Genomic DNA, 21147 nt, shown 5'->3' with positions numbered 1-21147 from the left:
AATGGGTGATCTCTGAATGTGAAAAATCTTCAGGAGACTGGAAGTGTTTTGAAGTTGAAGGTTACGGTTCTTTCTCATTTTGTTTCAAAACAGGACCCCCATTTCCCTTACTGTAGGATTCGAGGAGACAAGAGGAGGAAAGGGGTGTCAGGGTCAGAGCCGCCTAGAAGGCGACGAGAAGCAGAAGGACAGGCCTGCGAGATGCTCTTCAGAGTGACTTCGCCGTGGGCTGCGGAAGGCAACAGAAGGAACTCGGCATCCACTGGCCACGTTCCCCTCCCCGGAGCGGAGCGGAGGACACAGCCCGGTTTCTTCAGGCGGTGGCTCCAGCCAGCTCCGCCCCACAGGGAGGGAGCGCGCAGCTCCCACACCCCGCAGGCGGCGCTGACAGACTCCGCCTTCCCGGAGCGCAGGCGTGTGGGGGGCGCCGCCCTCGTCGCCGTCGGGAGCCCGGCAGGCCCGCGGCCTTCTGCCTGGTTCTCCCGCCTCTGCAAGCCTCGCCTTCAGGACTCCGCCTCGCCGTCCTCTTTTCTGTCGGGAGACTCACGGGGCCGTCTGTCTGGACGACGTGTGCACATTTCTCACCACGATTCCTCTGCACACCAGGTCCCGGCACCGCTGCGCTGGGGTCGCCACAGCTGAATTGTGCGGGCAGCGAAGGGGCCTCACGGGGACCGCTCAGATCCCTGAGGGCGCAGCCCACCTGGTCCGGGGCGAAGAATGAACTTCCGCGGTTTTCAGTGACCCAGTTTGTGGCACGGCACATGCTGAAAAGGTAAATCTGACCGCGTTACCTCAGAGATGCGCTGTGAGCGGCTTTGTGCCGCCAAATGACCTGTTTACCCAACAGCGCCCCCTGTAGCCCCGTGCTCAGAACGGGCTTTTCCATGATGTTCCTACATTGTGTTTACAGCGCTCTGTGAGGGCTTTGCACGCGCAGGCCGACCTCGTTTTATTGCGCCTTGCTCTATTGTGCCTCGCAGATACTGCACTTGTTTTTACAAATTGAAAGTTTGTGGGAGCTCCATTGGGGCACATCAATGGGTCCCATTTTCAAACAGCTTGTGCTCACTTCATATCTCTAGTCACATTTTGGTAATTCTTGTAATAGTTCGAATTTTTTCATTATAATTATGTCTGTCATGGTGATCTGCACCTAGTGATCTTCGATTTTACTTTGTAATTGTTTTGTAACCAACAACCACACCCAGGTAAGACGGAAAACATAATAAATGTCACCTGTGTTCCACGTGCTCCACTGACCAGCTGCCCCCATCTCTCTCCCTCCCCTCAGGCCTCCCTATTCCCTGAGACACAATTGTGGAATTACACCATTAATAACCTACAACAGCCTCTAAGTGTTCAAGTAAAAGGAAGAGACACACATCCCTCATTTTAAGTCGAAAGCTAGAGATGATTAAGCTTAGTGCGGAAGGCCTGTTCAAAGTTGAGATAGGCTGAAAGCAAGGCCTTTTGCACCCAGGAGTTAGCCCAGTTGTGAATGCAAAGAAAAACCTCTTAAAGGAAATTAAAAGTGCTGCTTTAGTGAACACACGAATGACAAGAAAGTGAAACAGCTTTATTGCTGATTCAAAAAAGGCTGAGAGGAGTGAGAAAGCTATGGGAGAAAAGTTTGAAAGTGGCAGAGGTTGGTTCATGAGTTTTAAGGAAATAAACATGTCCATAACTTAAAAGTGCAAGATGAAGTAACAAGTGCTGATGGGGAAGCTGCAGCAAGTTATCCAGAGACCTAGCTAAGGTAAGTGATGGAGGTGGCTACACCAAACCACAGATCGTCAGTGTAGATGAAACAGCCTTTTGTTGGAAGACGATGCCATCTAGGACTTTCATAGCTAGAGAGGAGAAGTCAATGCCTGTCTTCAAAACTTCAAAGGACAGGATGTCCCTTGTTAATAGCTAATGCATCTGGTGACTTAAAATTGCAGCCAATCTCACTTACCATTCCAAAAATCCTAGGGCCCTTAAGAATTATGCTTAATTGGGAGGCCGAGGTGGGTAGATCTCTAGAAGTCAGGAGTTTGACACCAGTCTGACCAATATGGAGAAACCCTGTCTCTACTAAAGAAAAAATACAAAAAATTAGCCAGGCATGGTAGTGGGTGCCTGTAATCTCAGCTACTTGGGAGGCTGAGGCAGGAGAGTCACTTGAACCCAGGAGGTGGAGGTTGCGATGAGACAAGATCATGCCATTGCACTCCATCCTGGGCAACAAGAGTGGAACTCTGTCTCAAAAAAAAAAAAAAAAAAAAGAATTATGCTAAATCTACTCTGTCTTTGCTGTATAAGTAGAATAAAAAAGCCAGGATGGCAGCACATCTGTTTACAGAGTGGTTTACTGAATATTTTGAGCCCATTACCGAGACCTACTGTTCAGAAAAAAAGACTATTTTCAAAATATTACTGTTCATTGGCAATGCACCCAAGGGCTCTGATGGAGATGTGCAAGGAGAGTAATGTTGCTTTCATGCCTGCTAACACCACATCCATTCTGCAGCCCATGGATCAAGGAGAAATTTCAACTTTCAAGTCTTGTTACTTAAGAAATACATCTCGTAAAGCTATAACTGCCATAGATAGTGATTCCTCTGATGGATCTGGGCAAAGTTAATTATAAACCATCTAGAAAGGATTTACCATTCTAGATGCCATTAAAAACATTAATGATTCATGGGAGGAGAAACAATATCAACATTAACAGGAGTTTAGAAGAAGTTGATTTCATTCCTCATGGATGATTTTGAGGGAGTCAAGCCTTCAGTGCAGGAAGTAACTGCAGATGAGGTGGGAATAACAAGAGGACTAGAATTAGAAGTGGGGCCTAAAAATGTGGCTGAATTGCTGCAATCTCAGGATAAAATTTGAACAGATTAGGAGTGGCTTCTTATGGCTGAGCAAAGAAAGTGGTTTCTTGAGACAGAATTGACTCCTGATGAAGATGCTGTGAACATTATTGATAGGACAACAAAGGATTTAGAATATATACACTTAGTTGATGAGGCAGTGGGTAGGGTTTGAGGGGATTGACTCCAATTTTGAAAGAAGTTATACTGTGGGTAAAATGCTATCAAACAGCATCACATGCTACAGAGAAACCTTTCATGAGAGGAAGATTCAGTCAATGCAGTCAACTTCATTGTGATCTTATTTCAGATATTGCCACAGTCACCCCAACCTTCAGCAACCTCCACCCTGATCAGTCAGCAGCCATCAACATCCAGGCAAAGCCCTCCACCAGCAAAACAATTGTAACTCACTGAGGGCTCAGATGATCATTAGCATTTTTAAAAACAATACAGTATTTTAAAATTGAGATATGTTCATGTTTTAGACATAATGCTATTGCATCTTAATAGACTACAGTATAACATAAACCAAACTTTTATAGGCACTGGGAAAACGAAATATTTGTGTGATTTGTTCTGTTGCAATATGAGCTTTATTGTGGTGGCCTGGAACCAAATCCACAGTATCCCCAAGGTCTGCCTGTAAGGTGAGGCAGCAGCCCCAGAAACTAATGCAGCCTGCCGGGTGCTCTGTGTTCCCAGCAAGCATGGACACTTCCCTAGATATCAGGGGAAGTGATACAAAGACAGAAAGTTGTGGTCATTTGAGAATCAACTCATAATAAAAAATAATGAAATATGGTTAATTGAAGTAAGTTGATTACAAATTGAAAATGATATTAGAAGAAAGAAGTTTTATACAAAGATGGTTGTGATACAAAAGAATATAATGACACATTTAATTTTATTGCCTTGAATAAATGAGGAATGTGGTTTTATTCCTTCCATTGTCTGCTTCTAAAGTATAGATATAAACTTTGTCTATCTGCAGTTGCAGATAAGAAACCTGAGAAGCCACAAGAAAGCCAAGTAGCCTAGGAAAAAGTGAGCATTGAGCCACGAGCAAAAAATAACAGTCGATCCTGTTGGTGCCACCTGACAGCAGAGACGGCTGAGGACCCCCGAGCGTGAGTCCAGAGAGCTGCCCGGCAGCCCCACCCTGCCTTTCCAGGATGAGTCTTCTCTGGGAAGCCACTGCTCATTCGGAAGGTGAAGAATGACAGCGTTTCCAACACCAACCCCAGCTCTGCTGACCTCTCAGAACGGCAGGACCACTCGTGACGGAACACCAGGCAGGGGAGAGTCAAATATACAAGGCGGGACGCCAGGCAGGGCCAGCATCTCCATCAGGCACATGAGGGCCCACGATACTTTTAGGAGCCCATGAAAATGTTTTAATTTCTCTTAAAAATCAGAAGGAAACAAATGAACTCTTAGGTGTAAGAAAATGTTTTAATATACACGATTGATATATCCACCTTCATACAAATGCAGTAACAAAACTTACATGTTTAAATTTTTTAATGGGAAAAAGCTCCCACAAAGGCAATGACAGTCATGATGTAGCCTGATGCCAGGTTGCAAAAAACTGAAACTTCTGTGAACGGCGTTCATTAGAAACACAAGAATGCTAATGTAGCATGTCAGGTTTAACCATAAAGGTTGAGTATGATGTCCAGTGCCTTGAGTTTAAAATGCCGGAGGAGGAATAACCAGTGAGTAACACAGTTTCCGCTGTCACACTCACACCCATAGCAAGACGAACCACAGGATTTCTGTTTTTAAAGCAGGGAAACAAGTAAAATACAATATAGTAATTATAGTAATAATTGTAGGAAAATGTAAAAAATATAGAATAATGAGAAAATGGTTAATACTGTAGAGTAGGTTCAAATTGGAGGTCTGTAAGAAGTCGGTGATAATCTGAATTGTTTCGTTCTGTCTCTTGTATAAAGTATTTGTTCAAAAATATCAACCATTCTAAACGTATAATTGCAGTATTAAGAAAACTTAGTTAGAATCAATCTTTAAGTGCTCAAGAAAAGGTAGTTTCAAAGGTGAATTTGATAAACTGAGCATCAGACAGAGTCGTCAGTTTTGGGAGTCAGCCTCTATGTTGAAATCCCTTTCACTTTAGCACCAATAATCAGAGTTCACGAGGCCACTCTCCACATTCTCACCTCTTCGTTTACTCCAGAGCCTCCGAGGCTCCACTCTCCACTCTAGCTGCTGGGGAGCGAAGGTGAAGGTGACTGAGCTCCATCCTCAATGTGTTGTCTAGGTGGGGACAGGCAGGTCTGCAGGTCATTGGGGTACAGTGTGAGGAGGACATGAGGAGTGCAGGGTTCAGTGAGCACTTGGGGGCCTTAGCCTGGGGGTGGGGGAGGGTGAGCCAAGGAATGTTTGCGGAAGGAACGGTGAGTCGGAGGAAGTCGGGTTAACCTAAGGGAGGGCCTTCTGCATGATGTGGGCTGTGGGGAGCAGGAGAGAAGAGGCGGGAGAGGCTGCACCTGATGGCGATGAAACTTGGGGCCTGTGCTCTGAGAGGACCTGTGCTCCTTAGGAAAACATGGAGCCCTGCAGGACTCCACGTGCAGAGAGAGGAGGGCTCCATCCAAGACTTCCTTCAGGAGCAGCACCTGGGTGGAATGGACGGGACGCCTCTGTCCTGCTCCCTTCTCATCCATCCCCACAACATCCCTGAGCCGTGCAGGGGATGAAATGTTACCCACTTAGGGAAAAGGAAGTGGGGGACAGCTGAAGATTTTTTCCAAGGTGGCAGTAGACAGTGGCCCAGATAGGTGTGACTCATCCCATCTCCCAGCCCTTTATACTCTGTCATTGTTTTGTGATGGTCTTAATGCTACCTTTTTGAACAAGTAAATGTGCTTGTTTACAATTTGTGCATAAATGTGCCTGCAAATAGGTTAATAGAGACCCCCTCCTCAAAATTAATGTAATAAATATAATCGGATTGTACATCTAATAAGAAGCCTTCGGGAGATTGTTAAGAACTAAAAGTAAATTCTGACTTTTTGCAAATCAGTATGAAATGTTGTTTTAATAAGCTTGTACTGATTTCCAATATTGCAGAATGTATATTCCATGAAGGGCTTCCCGCACATGGAATGTATTAATTTCATGTGCACACTGAATTAATCTTATTTGGATGACAGATTTTGGACCCGTCACTATTGGAGAGTGTACTGCAGATGATATTTAATGAAAACTTCCAGTCAGGCAGGTGATCTGATGCCTGCGCATGGCTTCCTGATAAAATTGCGTGTTTGTTTCTTCCCCGATCTCCCACAGATAAGGAGAAGTGCATTTTTTCAGTACAGCCGTGTATCATTTTGTTTGCTTCAGTGACAATTTTTAGTATAAGCTGATTTAAAACAATCAAAGCAACAGGCAAGTCCATTCTTTCAGCCAAACCCAAAATAGCTTTTTAAGAATGGATTTGTTTTGCCGGTTATGCCTGACAAACGGCCTCACATTGCTGTAGCATTCATCTGAAAACAAAAGGCCTCCATCCACTGCAATCTTAGTAGACTTCCTTTTTTTCCTTCAAAGCCAGATAGCACATGGTTCTTGAGTTACTTTAAGTAGCATTACCAAATATTGAGGACCACGATGATGCGTGCACAGTATTAAGGTTAAAATAATCCCTGGCACTAAAATATGGTATTGTAGTTCATAAAAACATGAGTACATACTTGAAAAAATTAAATAACTATGCATCTTCTGATAAGATTTTCAAGAATTTATCTCTTTCCAAAATCATGTTTGGGGCATCCACATTTCAGTATAAAAATTAGATGAATGCCAGTCTGCTTTTGTATTTCTAGGTGGCTTGCAAAACAACAAAAGAAGTAAGTAACTGGTTATCATTTTTATATCGGGATTTTAAAAATCTCAAGTTTCAGGAGGCAACATGCTCCCCAGGCCGCGACAGGCCATGATAACTGCACTATTGGAGCCCTGACCTGACTTGGATGCCACTTGAGTATCCTTGTAGTGACTAGAATTGTCTCCCTCTTGTCCCAGTGAGGACAGGGGTGTCGGTGAGCAGAGGTGAACTGTCCAGGCTGAGCTTCTGTAATGCTGGAGATATGAGCCGTGCCTGGGGTGGGCCATAAAGGGGAGAGGGGCTCAGCACTTTGTGAATCAGCTGGTCCAAGGGCACTTGCTCTGCAGAGACCTCCTGGGTCCATCATAAGGCAGAAATGGCCCCTGTGATGATCAAAGAGGGTACAGTGTTGCTGGGGGCACTGGAAATCTTTCTTTTGTGAGCCTCCTGTTATCTGATGGGTGCTGCTCTAACCATGTTTCCTAAATAGAGAAGAGAATGTCCTTTCCTTTGCAATTTCTAGATAACTTGGGTAGTCCTAAAGGTTTAGTGGTTCTCCAAGATCATTTGGGGCAGCTAATATATTATTAGTTTTTGTCTGTTTTAGCAAAAAACTGCAATTGGCGTTTCCCATGTGATGTTGCGTGTTGAGGGCTCATCTGTTTCTCATCCAGGATGATGTTTCCAGCTTCATCTTTGATCTTAACCCTCCCGGAGGCATACTTGGTTTCCTGACAGCCGCTGCAATACACAGTCTTGACGGTGCCATCTGGGTACTCCCTTCTCTTGAACTGGGCCGTGTGGATTTCTTTCTGCCCGTTGCTGAGCACAATGGTTTTGTCGCCATTCCTGAGAAGAGAAACACGTGGAAGGGCAGTGTGCACCAGGGCCAATGCTGCTAGTGTGGAGGCCAGTGGGGAGTGGGGGAGCACAGAATAATGTCCCCACCTGGGTCTGGAGCCCTCCTTCCAAAGCTCATTAGATGAGGGTGCAGAAGGCCACGGGCAGGGGCAGGAAAGGTGCACTGTGGGCTCAGGGCATCAGGAGAAACTTGGTGTGGGTGAGAGAGGGCAAGTGTGGAGGACCAGGAGGCAGGGCGGGAGGTTAGCCGCGTCTGCTCACCTGCAGGCTGAAGCCTGTGCTGACAGCTGGCTCTGATGGTGAGAGGGATGGTAGGGTTAACACAGGGAGTGACAGGGACACACATAGAATCATTTCAGAAAAGTGGTCCGGGAGGTGACAGGGAAGATTCTGACTGCTGTGAGGAAGCTGGGGGAGTCTATTGTAATTGCCCAGGAGAGAAATGGTGAGAGCAGGAGACCACAGAACTCAGAGAAAGGGCGGAGGCGGGGCAGCGAGGAGACACAGCCCACAGCGCTCACTTGGTGGTCACTTGGATATCAGGAAAGAAAGGAAAGGTCTAAAACAACATCCCACACTCTCCCTTGGGCAACTGGGTGGATCTTTACTTTCTGCACAAACTAGCGTTGAAATAGCAGCTCTGATGAGCTCTTCCTTGGTGTGCCTTAAACATTTGCTTGCACATGTTCTGCAATAGACTCGGGCTTCTAGACCACTGGTCTGAGGTGAGCACTGAAGACTGAAGTGATTTTTACAGTTATAATTCAAACAACAGCTAATGTTGGTAAAGTAAATATGTAAAAGTCCATTTGAAACCCACAGTCTCTATAAAGGGATTCAAATCAAGGTCATAAAACAAAACTTCTGAAGTCAATGACATTATTTTCTATTTTTTTATACAAACACTTAAATGTTTTAAAAATCTAAATTAATATAAGGAAATTATTAAATACACAAACAAAAACTGGGGATATTTCGGGTTCGCATTGTCTGACATTACTGACCTTTCCACTCTTACGATTGTCCCATCAGGAAATAAGGTCTCTTCCTGTCCATCCTTGAGATGTTTCACTGTCCCGTCGGGAAACACAATTTCTTTGGAGCCATCAGGGTAGAATTTTTCTGCAGAATGCAGTTTTTAAGTGTATGTTACATTGAATCTGTTTAGAAACATGTTCTATCCAAATAATCTATAAAATGTTCATGAGATTTGTAGAGTATTTTCTAATCATCTGGCTTTATAACTAGGGTTGCCAGGTATAATTGAATTTTAGATAAATGATGAATCATAAATAATTTATTTTTATTATTATTATTTTTTTGAGACAGAGTCTCACTCTGTTGCCCAGACTGGAGTGCAATGGCACAATCTTGGCTCACTGCAACCTCCACCTCCCCAGTTCAAGCGATTCTCCTGCCTCAGCCTCCCGAGTAGTTGGGATTACAGGCATGCGTCACCACGCCCGGCTAATTTTTGTATTTTTAGGAGAGACAGAGTTTCGCCATGTTGGCCAGATACTCTCAAACTCCTGACCTCAGATGATCTGCCTGCCTCAGCCTCCCAGGGTGCTGCGATTACAGACGTGAGCCACTACACCCGGCCAAATGATGAATACTTTTTAACATAAGTATATTTCAAATATTGCATGGAACATACTTTTATATCAAAAATTACTTGCTCTGTATCTGATATTTCAAATTCAGTGAGGGACTTGAATCAATATATTTGTTAAATCTGGCAACCCTACTTATAATAACAGTTTAAGGACTTCAATACTATATGAAAATACTCAAGAAGAAAAACTGTGTGAACATCTGCGAGCGCATTTACTGTGTTTCACTGTTTCAACCAGGATGTAAACAACATACACACCTATCTTTGCAAATTCAGTAGATTTGTATTTGTAAACCAGGACACTTTGTGTCACTTAGCTGCTTAAATATATTTGGTGGTGATCTGCTCTACCATGGGCTGAATGCTGTGCCCTCCCCAAATTCCTGTGTTGAAACCTAATCCCCAAAGCAATGGTGTTGGGAGATGAGATCTTTAGGCAGTGATGCGGTCATGAGGGTGGAGCCCTATGAATGGGATTAGCGCCTTTACTAAAGGGACCCCAGAGAGCTGTCTCACCCCTTCCACCATGTGGTGCTGCAATGAGAAGATGCCACCTGTGAACCAGGCAGCAGCCCTCACCAGACAGTGCAGCTGCCAGCACCTTCATTATGGACTTCCAGCCCCCAACACCGTTGTTGGCAAGCCAGCCAGTCTGTGGCATTTTGCTATGGCAGCCTGAACAGTGTAAGGCACACTCCATAAAGAACCGATATTCAACATGCAACATGTTTTGTACCTGCTCTGTCATTTTTTATTTACACTTGAACATCTTGCTCTAGGCAGAATGATTTCAGTCTCATTAAAACAACACAAAATTTAGATTCTCCCAACTTTGCTAAGTGATCTCTGGCTGAAATTTTCTTTTCCCTCCCATATGCTGTCTTACTCCCTGAGTCCCTGTGTCTGTGTTTGAGGTCAAAGATCCATTATTAACCCCACAGTCAGTGCCCTCTGCTTCTGAATGCTTTTGACTCACTATGGTAAACATTCAACTTCACATTTTCATACTGATTTGCAGTTTTCAGCTGGATAATAAATTGTATGAAAGAGCCATAATTCGGCTGGGCGCGGTGGCTCAAGCCTGTAATCCCAGCACTTTGGGAGGCCGAGATGGGTGGATCACGAGGTCAGGAGATCGAGACCATCCTGGCTAACACGTTGAAACCCCCGTCTCTACTAAAAAAAATACAAAAAACTAGCCAGGCGAGGTGGCGGGCGCCTGTAGTCCCAGCTACTCCAGAGGCTGAGGCAGGAGAATGGCCTAAGCCCAGGAGGCGGAGCTTGCAGTGAGCTGAGATCCGGCCACTGCACTCCAGCCTGGGCGACAGAGCCAGACTCCATCTCAAAAAAAAAAAAAAAAAAAAAAAGAGCCATAATTCACCCTCTACGGTATCCTCCAGGGATGATTAACAGTGATTTTCACCTTGCACTGAAGACAGAACCCTTGACACAGAGGAACTCGCTGTGGAGCCTGCTGAAATACTGCTGCACTGTGCCTGTTTCATTATAGGAACAGGAACGTGATTACAGTGCCTGTGTGTGGGGTACATGCACAGCTGCTTGATGTGTTTGTGAAAAAAGAAAAGCTGCCAAATTAAACTTAATTGATGAGTTTCCATTTGTTCTGTTTTTCATTGAGATGGAGTCTCCCGCTGTCGCCCAGGCTTTAGTGCAGTGGTGTGATCTCAGCTCACTGCAGCCTCCACCTCTGAGGTTCAAGCAATTCTCCTGCCTCAGCCTCCCGAGTAGCTTGGGTTACAGGCATGTGCCACCACACCCGGCTAATTTTTGTATTTGTAGTAGAGACAGGGTTTCACCATGTGGGCAAGGCTGGTCTGGAACTCCTGACCTCAAGTTATTTGCCTGCCTCTGCCTCCCAAAGTTCTCGGGTTACAAACGTGAGCCACCACACATGGCCTCCGTTTGTTCTTTTACTATCCATTTGCTTCTTTTTTATTTGTATTGTCAACTGTTAGCAGTTTCTGACAGATAAGGGGCAGCACACACACACACACACAGACGTGTGTGTGTCTGTCTCTCTCTGCGTGTGTGTATTTAGAGTCAAGGCTTCACTCTGTCACTTAGCCTGGCGTGCAGTGGTGTGATCATGGCTCACTGCAGCCTCAGACCCAGAGCTCAAGTGATCCTCCTGCCTCAGCCTCCCGAGTAGCTGGGACTACAGGAGCATGCCACGATGCCCAGCTAATTTTTTATTTTTTTGTAGGACCAGGGTCTTGTTATGTTTCCCAGGTGGTCTCTAACTCCTGGCCTCAAGAGACCCTCCCACATTGGCCTCCCAAAGCACCAGGATAACTAGTGTGAGCACCATGCCCAGCCCACAAAATATATTTAAGAAAAATAAATACAGTGAAGAACCTGACAACTGATGAAATATTCTACCCCTTAAAATGATTTTTAGCACAAAATTGTAAAAGATTGTTTTCCTGTTGTGTATTAATGGAACACCCTGGAGAAACTGGGGGCTCTTCTTTGGGTCAACAGCTGACAGCAAATGAATTCACTCACTGCCTGGTACATATCAATGCACGATTCTTGGCTGATTTGTATGAATGTATAAGAACCATGCACGTCACGCACAATTGCACCTATAAAATGGAAGGAGTGGAAACAATGGCACTTCTGCTTCACTCTGTTCTTGAAATGTCAGCCATAGGCATAACTGTTGAATGTATGATAAATATATCCAAGAATAGTAACAGAACTTAGAATTCCTGCTGGAAAATGAACTGAGACCTTCTACATGGACCAGCTGAGAGTCAAAGTTTTAGGCCTTTTAAACAAAAATAAAATACCTGTAAATACTTTTCTTTTTCAAAAGACTGGCGTTAATATTAATCACTCAGCATGACCTTCACAAACTAGCAAGTGTAATTTTTCTTTTGTCAAATGTTTGCTGGAGGTCACTCAAGAGAACAATTGCTCTAGTGCCCAATTTGCTGCTACATGCCCAGTGAGAGCCTAAATGACAGCTTGTGAAGGTGAACATTCTAACAAGACACACAGTTGCGCTGGCTGAAATATTAGGACAGAAAGAAAAAGGGTTGGGAGCCAGGAACTCGTAGGACAGCCTGAGTCTCAGCAGCTTCAAGGACCCATCTGGAGGTCCGTTGTGTCACGGAGGAGCAGATGCCCCACAGAGGCCTTGATTCTGCCATGACAATGGGCAGTTCAGACATCCCACCCACGCATCCACTACAAATACCGAGGAATGCTCAAGTAAATCACAAAAACCCTGGGAAATGAACATGCAAATTCACGGAAGGAGCCACAAATCCCAGAGGGTGCTGGAACACAGACCCGAACCTGACCTGCGACTGCCCTGGTGTCCTCTGCAGTCTCCAGGAGGTTTGGCCCTTAGTCGCTCTGCTGGGATAGGATGAAGGGCTTTGTCTGGGAATTGGAACTGCGTCCATGCTTAAAGAGGACACTTTCTGAAGGTTAGAGCCCCAAGGAAAGAGGGAACTAGAAAATATCTCCCTGCTGGCAGATGGAGAGCACCAAGGAGTGTGGCTGTCTATCTCTGAGCTATTTCCAAAGAATGTGTCACTACCGGGTGACCCTCATTTACCATTAGCAATTGCAATTCTGCTGCCTGTACCTGGGACTCCTTAAACTCAGAAGCTAATGTGAAGTGATCCCAGGCTGGTCGTGCCCTGGAACATCTGGCAGAAACAAACACAAAGCTTTCTGGATAGTATCTCCCAGACTAGGCTTCATACGATTGCCACCAACACAAGCCACCAGCACAAATATAAAATAGGTGAGGGAATGAAACACCATGAGGAAGTACTAGCAGAGATAAGCCAGCAGCAGCATGCGCCACGCGGAGCTCCGAGACAGCAAGCATCCTGCTACCAGAAACAGATGACAAGGCAAATGTTTGTAGAATATTTTAAAAATTAAAGTAGGAAATTGAAAATGAAAAAGAGAAAAAATTCTAGGTGGATTTGAAAAAGAACAAATGAAATGAATATAGTCTTCAAAATTGAAGCTAAAATGTTGTATTAAATAGCACATAATATTCAGCTGAAGAGAAAACTTAGGAAATAGATAAATAATTTACCCAGATGATAACAAGAAAATATGTGAAGACAGAAAGAGGCTAGAATGAGGTGGTGTCATGCAGCTATAATTGGAGGTGGAGGAAAGGTAAGATTGATAAAGATAATAGCTGTGAATTTCCCTGAACTTGATAGTGTTCCCAGATAAAATATAGGACACCCAGTTAAATCTGAATTTTCACATAAACTACAAATGACTTTTTGGTGTAAATATGTCCCACATACTCAATGAAACCTACTCATAATAAAAACAAAATCATTTATTGTTTACCTGAAATTCAAATTCATTTGGGCATCCTGCAGTTTTATTTGCTAAATCTGGCAACCCTAGCTTATGAAAGACACAGTGATTAAGATGCACAACAGACTGGCTGCGGTGGCTCACACCTGTAATCCCAGCACTTTGGGAGGCTGAGACGGGAAGATCACGAGATCAGGAGATCGAGACCATCCTGGCTAACATGGTGAAACTCCGTTTCTACTAAAAATACAAAAATTTAGTCAGGCATGGTGGCATGCACCTGTCGTCTAACAGCTACTTGGGAGGCTGAGGCAGAAGAATCACTTGAACTGGGGAGGCAGAAATTGCAGTGAGCTGAGATCACGCCGCTACACTCCAGCCTGGGTGACAGAGAGAGACTGCGTCTCAAAAAAAAAAAAAAAAAAGCACAACAAATCCCCAATACAATAAACAAAATTAAATCCATAACTAGAGAGATCATAATGTAGCTGGAGACAGAACAGTTCTTAAATGCAGCAAGGGAAAAAATCACAGTCGAAGGAAGAAATTAGACCACCATCAGATCCTCCAGCAGACACCGTGTGGGCCTGGAATAAAGTCCTCAACACGCTGAGAAAAATCACTGTCATTCCCTTGCTCAAGATTCTCCAACGGCTTCTCCACAATGGTCTACACAGCCTGGTCCTGGCACTTTGACCTCATCTCCTCTACCCCTGCCACACCGGCCTCCTTGCTGTTCCTCAGACACACCACACTTTTCACGGCTCTTTCTCACTCTATAATGTTCTTCCTGACACGCACACAGCTCCCTCTCTCATATCACTCATGGCTCCCTGAAATGTCACCCCTCAGTGAGGCCCTCCTCAATGGGCCCTAAGACTGCAGCCCCGCACACTCCCTCTCCGCTTTCTACCCTCTTGTTTTTCTCGGTAGCTTTTCATGCAGACTGATATTTTATATTGATTTTTATTTTTACCTGATTATTTTATGCTTCCCTCCAATAAAATGTCATGAAATAAGAACTTTTCACAGATTTGCTCACTGCTGAATCCCTAGCCCTAAAACAATGCCTGCTGCACGGTGGCCATGGAATAGCTATGGGATGAGGAGTCAGAAGGTACATCAGGACGAACGACCATTCATGAACAAGGCAAAACAAAGGACATTTTCAGATGAGCCAAAATTGATAGGGTTGATTGCCCCCATCTCTTCATGCTCGTCAAGTAGAAGGAAATGGTGCCGAGAAGAAAAGCCCAAGATACAAGAAAGAAAAGCTCCAAATTCTGCATACATTTAAAAAGTTTAAAGTAAACACTGGCCACATAAACACCACAGTGATAATCATAACTAATACTGGAGGTGAAAACAACTTAGAGTAAAAATCCTGGCAGAAGCCAACACAATGGCATGAAAGACTGGGGAGGAGAATTAGAACTAAGACTTTTGATTTGGTTGTAGAGGACAGTTAGGATACTGATGCATTTTCAGTTCATGCAATAAAACCTCAGGTTAAAAGGAAAGTTATTTTCAGATTATATATTTCTCTAAATGTCTGTTTCTTATAAGATCATATTTAAAGGTAAAGATTTAGAAGTAGCAAAAGAAAGAATAGATATAGATATACTAGGCATATGTTAACTAACTGAAAGAAAGCTGCTGTACCTATTAGATTTAATAGACTTAAAGCAGAAAGCATTAAAGGTTTAAAAATATGTGTCACTGGTTAAGGATTTTTAAAAAGAAACAAATTCCTAATAAAGAGAAAAATTACAAATAAATATTAGTAAGTTCATCACCAAACTAGAATTTTTTATTTTTATTTTTTGAGATGGAGTCTCACTCTGCATCCAGGCCAAAGTGTAGTGGCACGACACGGGATCACTGCAGCCTCCACCTTCAGTGTTCAAGCGATTGTCCAACCTCAGTCTCCTGAGTAGCTGGGATGACAGGTGCGCGCCACCGCATCCGGCTAATTTTTGTATTTTTAGTAGAGATGGGGTTTCACCATGTTGGCCAGGCTGATCTCGAACCCCTGACATCAGGTGATCCGCCCACCTCGGCCCTCCAAAGTACTGGGATTACAGGCGTGAGCCACCGTGCCTGGCCCAAACTGGGATATTTTTAACACAGTTCTCTCATCTAATGCAGTGGTCCCCAACCTTTTTGGCACTAGGGACCAGTTTCATGGAAGACAATTTTTCCATGGACTGGCATGGGTGTGGTTTGTGCGAATGTTGGATGATTCAAGTGCACTAAATTTACTGTGCACTTTATTTCTATTATTATTACATTATAATGAAATAATCCTACAACTCACCACAATGTAGAACAAGTAGGAGTCCTGAGCTTTATTTTTTTTTTTTTAGACGAAGTCTCGCACTGTAACCCAGGCTGGAGTGCAAAGGCATGATCTCAGCTCACTGCAACCTCTGCCTCCCAGATTCAGGCAATTCTCCTGCCTCAGCCTCCCGAATAGCTAAGATTACAGGCGCCTGCTACCATGCCCGGCTAATTTTTGTTTTGTTTTGTTTTGTTTTAAGAAGAGATGGAGTTTCACTATGTTGGCCAGGCTGGTCTCAAACTCCTGACCTTGTGATCTGCCTGCCTCAGCCGTCCAAAGTGCTGGGATTACAGGCGTGAGCCGCTGTGCCCGGCTGCCCTGAGCTGCTTTTCCTGCAACTAGAGGGTCTCATGTGGGGGTGAAGGGAGACACTGATGGATCATCAGGCATTAGATTCTCACAAGGAGCACGCAACCTAGATCCCTCATGTGCACAGTTCACAGTAGGGTTCGTGTTCCTAAGAGGATGGAATGCTGCCACTGATCTGAAGGAGGTGGAGCTCAGGCCTAACAGAGCATGGGGAGTGGCTGTAAATACAGATAAAGCTTCCCTGGGTTGCTTACCTCCTGCTGTGCAGCCCAGTTCCCAAGAGACCCAGGGGTTACCCAGAGGATGGCATTTTAGAGTCCAGGCGAGACTTCGGGAAAGAACGTGGTGGCTTTTAGGACAATAAACTGGCTGCACTGTGCGAATAAGTAACACCCATTTATCTCGGTTGTTGCTCGAGCCATGTAGCCAGGCCCACCCAGAAAAGCTGAAACACAAGCCCCCGACTGAGGTCTGACGGCATTTACAGAGGCGTCCAGACCTGGGTGCACTTACACACCTGCACAGAAGCCGTAGGCTCACAGTTCTTGGATAAGAACCAGGAAAACATGCATGAAGCAGGGTAAGCCCCAAATTATCTGGACAGCTGCTGCTGTGGGAAACTTGCCTACAGGGCTCAAGTATCTGCTAACCTGCAAGTCTCCACACCTCTACACACTCACAGGCAAAGGCACCTACCCACGTGGATTCCTGGTGATGTCACTCACCTGTCTGCTTGTTAGGAAACTGCACAACTTCCAAACCATTGGGGTAGGTCGTGCGCGTCGTCTGAGCATTTGCATGATAGTAAATCTGTAAGCACCAGAAACACCTATGTTGAGAGGCAGTCTGTGTTATCATTTCGAACCTGGATTTAATCTAGTAAAGTCATTCCTGCAGGTGGGTAAAAGCACCACCCCAGCAGGTGGGAGTGGGCTGACCCTGTCCATGAGCACCCTCCACGGCAAGGGGACTTGGGGAGACGGCTTGTCACCCAAGCCCAGAAGCCAAGACACTGTGGCTCTAGGCTAGTTGGAGAGAGGACTGGACCGAGGGGGAGTTCCCAGTCCTTCACCTGGTGGGCTCTGAGCTGGACTTTGCTGGACCTGGCAGCCTTGGGGGCCCGCAGGAGATCCAGGTCCAGCATAGTGAATATGAGTGGGGAGCCCCAAGACCCAAACCTCACAGCTCGCAGACCAAGGGTCTCCCAGCAGCTCCAAACAGCAGAAATGCTCCAGTCATCAACTGTCCCTCGGTTATGCCTCTTGAATTGTCACATTACTGTGAAGTTTCCCATCATTGTGACACCCTCTGGTTTCCAATAAAGTGGGGAAAAGAAGAGGGGAAGAGCTGCTTTGGAAGAGGACAGTCATCTGGGTCAAGGGAGCCTTGACCATAAGTAGGGAAGGGGGAATTATTAAAAAATTAAGGATCCAGAACTAGACATCAGTGAGATGTACATGTTCATTTTGCAGTGGGACCACGGACAGGCATCCACTCTCTCCCGAGCTCTGGGACCCTGGGGGGTCACTGAGCTCTGCCATCTATCATGGCAAGAGCATTGCTGCCCATCAAAGAAAGGCTGAGAGAAGGCAGGAGAGAATAGGAGAGGTGACTTATTTAGAAAAACCACAACACTGAAGTCGAAGGGACTATTTCTGTGCCATTATTTTAAAGGCATTTTTCTCACATGGAAAATTTGTCCAAATGTCAGAAGAAAGCCACAAATGCTCAATTCTGCATCATTCCAATAATGATCAAGTCCAAGCTCTGGCTCCTTGCTGGGGTTGAGGTTCCCTTTGGAGACCAGAGAGGTTTGAAGGGAATGGAGGTGCCCTCAGGTGACCTGGGGAGGTGCACACTCGCTGGCCTGCAGTGGCCATTCCCTCTGACCACGCAAAAGGTCAGAACAGGAGGATGTCCTTCCAAGGCCTGTGCCAGGCCCTGTTCTCTCCCGCTGACTCATCCTCACCTCATCAATTCTTAAATTGTCACACTCTGCCTCTCTACACCTGCACATCTGGCTAAGAAACAGCTATTTCCTCTTCCAAAGTGACAGAAACCCAGACCTCACAATGAAAGGCTGGGGCAGGCTATGAGATCAGTATCACAGATTCCTCCACTGGGCTGTGGCGTAACACAGGCCACCGTCTAAAGGGGGTCATCCAAGTTCTCCTTGTTTGCATTTCCCCGCGAGAAAAAAAGGGAGCATGCAAATTAGTTCAGGTCAGTGGAATAGCACGTGATGGGCACACCACGCCTGTGTCCACACTCAGGGCTTCTAACATCTACCCTCAGGAAGGGTCAAGAGGCTCAGCTGGGATAAAATCACAGAGCCACAAGTAGGCGCCTCTCATTAAAGCAAGTAACACAAAAAACAGAGATGCGCTCTGCAGTCTCTCAGAACTCCTGGACCCTGTGCCTCTAAATTTGTACCCAAAGCTTGGCTAACAACAGGGAAATTGATCATTCTAAAGAAGGAAATGTTTAGAATACAAGTTGGTAATGTGTGGGTACTAAGGGACTATTCACAATGCACTACAAGCCCTGCCCTAACCTCCCTTATCTCACCTTATTTACAATCTGTTTTGTAAATTACCCAGGTTTTCTTCAGTGAGAATCAAGTTATACCCTGGATTATCTGGACAAAAGTGTTGCCACCCTGGAGACCTTGCCTGGAAACCCTCCAGATTCCTCAGCATCTGTGTTTTCTGTCTGTGACCCCTGGACACACAGAGACATGTAGTGGGAACCAGGGGGTCACAGTGTCTTCACAGCTCCTCAGCATCAAGTGGGCCCCAGCTACTGTCATCTGCGGCTTTTCTTCCACAAACACCTCATGGGCTTTTACCAGTGAAGATCATCATGGTCAACTGCTGAGTACTTGCTGTGTGCCAAGCAATACATGCATGGCATATCTTTGGTCCTTATAATAACCTACAGGGGGCTTTCCCAGCCTCAGAACTATTGACAATTTGGGCAGGATAACTCTGTGGGGTTGTGGGGGGCTGTCCTGGGCATTGGGATGTTTAACAACATCCCCAGGCCCCACTATCTAGATGCCAGTAGCACCCCCACCACCCCCAGTTGTGACAACCAAATATGTCTCCAGACATTGCAAATGCCCTCAAGGCAGGGAGAATAATTGCCCCCAGTTGAGAACCAGACCTGGGAATATGTCCTGATTTTTTTTGGTGCAGAAATTGAGACCTGATAAGGTCAATTAATTGGCTGGCGTTGGCACAGCTGGTCTGGCAGAGCTGCGAGTCAGCCAAGCCTGTGAACCCCAAGCCCGTGCTTTCTGCTCCACCTGTGAGGTGGCTGCCGGGCACAGTGCCTCCTCCCGGCTGTAAAAACCATCTCCCTGGATCTCACCTCCAGCTTGTACCAGGGATTAGCTCCTGACTCTGCCTAACTTTGTTGCAATACTAATGCTAGTTCTACAATCAATGCACATTTACTAAGTGTTTACCATTGTGTTTCTGGAGAGTTCTGCAGAAGAGACATTATTTAATGGACTGTTACTTAACTTTCATAACCGTCTGTTGAGTTAGGTTGTAATTATCAACCACATTTTGCAGAGGTTTAGAAAAGCTGAAAACAATGACTGAACTCAGAGCCAGGAGGGGTGCTGGTGCACTCTTGTGTCACCATGCAGATCCGAGGGTCTTGGTGACAGGGTCTCACTTGCCTGAGCGCACCGAGGAAGCAGAAAACAGCTTGGTTCCTAGACAGCCTTGCCCAACTCCACAGCCTGTGCTCTGCCCATTCTCCCCCACCCCATCCTGAACACACAGAGGAGATGGGGTATGGATGTGCAGAGTCATTCCTAGTAACTGAGTTAGTTTTGATTTCTAAAAAAAAAAAGACAGATCTTTAAAAAACAAGACCCATTGTACACACCACTCTCTGATTGGGTTTGATCTTCTTCATGTCGCCGTTAGAAAACCGGATGACGGTCGTCTTCTTATCTGCGCTTGGCTCCTTCTGGCTGGTGTCAGGGAAGGTGGTGATGGCACAACCTTCACTCGGTGCCCATCCTACCTTTATGGAAACACAAAAACTCCAAGATGAAAAATGATGTGAAGTCTGATTATTGTGGTTTCATTATTTTTCTTCTATTCAGAATTGTTATATGATTATCGCCTACATGGTATTCTAGACATCAACTGTGATATTTCCCCCCAGATTGTACTAACGGACTAGATCAGGTCCAAATTCCCATCCATGAGTGTGGTTATCAGTAATGAATAAGTGCTACGATCTGTCCCACAAACATCCATCTTTCATGAGCTCGTGTCACACAGTGGCCATCAGTCTAGATCATCCATGGCTGGTGACTTGGTGAGTTTAGAATCCTGGGCCATAGGAATTGTGGTAATTACTATGTAAAAATTACTCTTGGCACCTTTTTCTTTCCTTTTCATCCCATTCTTCTGATCTATACGCTCCTACGGCCCATTCCAAAGATGTATTGATTCTCATTAACTATCAGCAAATATTATATAACCTCATATGCATAATGCTGGACAAGGAATGTAGAAAGAATATCTTTGTCTTCACATTGAAAATATTACTCATGTGAAAATTAGCAAAAGAAAATATATGAGAGAAATAGTCTCAAGATCTGGGGAGTTAAGCTAAGTGCGTGTGAAAACTCCAAATGGCAAAATGTGTTTTCGTTATTTATATCGCACTGTCACTCTTAACCATAGCTCAGAAATATAGGCGTCAATTCATCTGAGAAAATACAAAGGGAGTAAAAGCGAATGCTTGGCTGCTTTAACTGTCTTCAACCATCCACCAAACAAACCTTGGCGGTGTGCACCACCTGCTGGCCGGGACAGCAGCCTCCTATTTGATGGTGTTTGAACCAAGACGACTCCTTCACCTACTCCCAAACCAACTTGGTGAATGAAGCAAGAATATGTTCAGTTCTGTATCCGAAGATGAATTTTTAACCAACACTAAAAACCCCAGCAACGTT

The 21147-nt window shown here is 45.1% G+C and overlaps 1 protein-coding gene and 1 long non-coding RNA gene across 2 annotated transcripts in view; one reads left to right on the top strand and one right to left on the bottom strand.

The window, feature by feature from the left end:
* LOC103240932 (uncharacterized) lies at nt 1-10803 on the top strand. Its single transcript, XR_005241223.2, has 2 exons — nt 1-775; nt 3856-10803. It is a non-coding gene; the product is annotated as an uncharacterized lncRNA (long non-coding RNA).
* The window catches only part of LOC103240928 (T-complex protein 10A homolog 2-like), a 26839-nt gene continuing 12993 nt past the window's right edge, over nt 7302-21147 (bottom strand). The window contains exons 7-8 of the mRNA XM_073022278.1: nt 8580-8697; nt 7302-7563 (exon numbers count right to left, since the gene is read on the bottom strand). Coding sequence (XP_072878379.1) covers nt 7302-7563; nt 8580-8697 — 380 coding nt within the window. The remainder of the gene's footprint in view (nt 7564-8579; nt 8698-21147) is intronic.

This window comes from Chlorocebus sabaeus, chromosome 13 (genome assembly GCF_047675955.1).
Source record: "Chlorocebus sabaeus isolate Y175 chromosome 13, mChlSab1.0.hap1, whole genome shotgun sequence".
Classification (NCBI taxonomy): Eukaryota; Metazoa; Chordata; class Mammalia; order Primates; family Cercopithecidae; genus Chlorocebus; species Chlorocebus sabaeus.
Note: the sequence above shows the minus strand (reverse complement) of the source record. Positions and strands in the feature narration are given on the sequence as shown.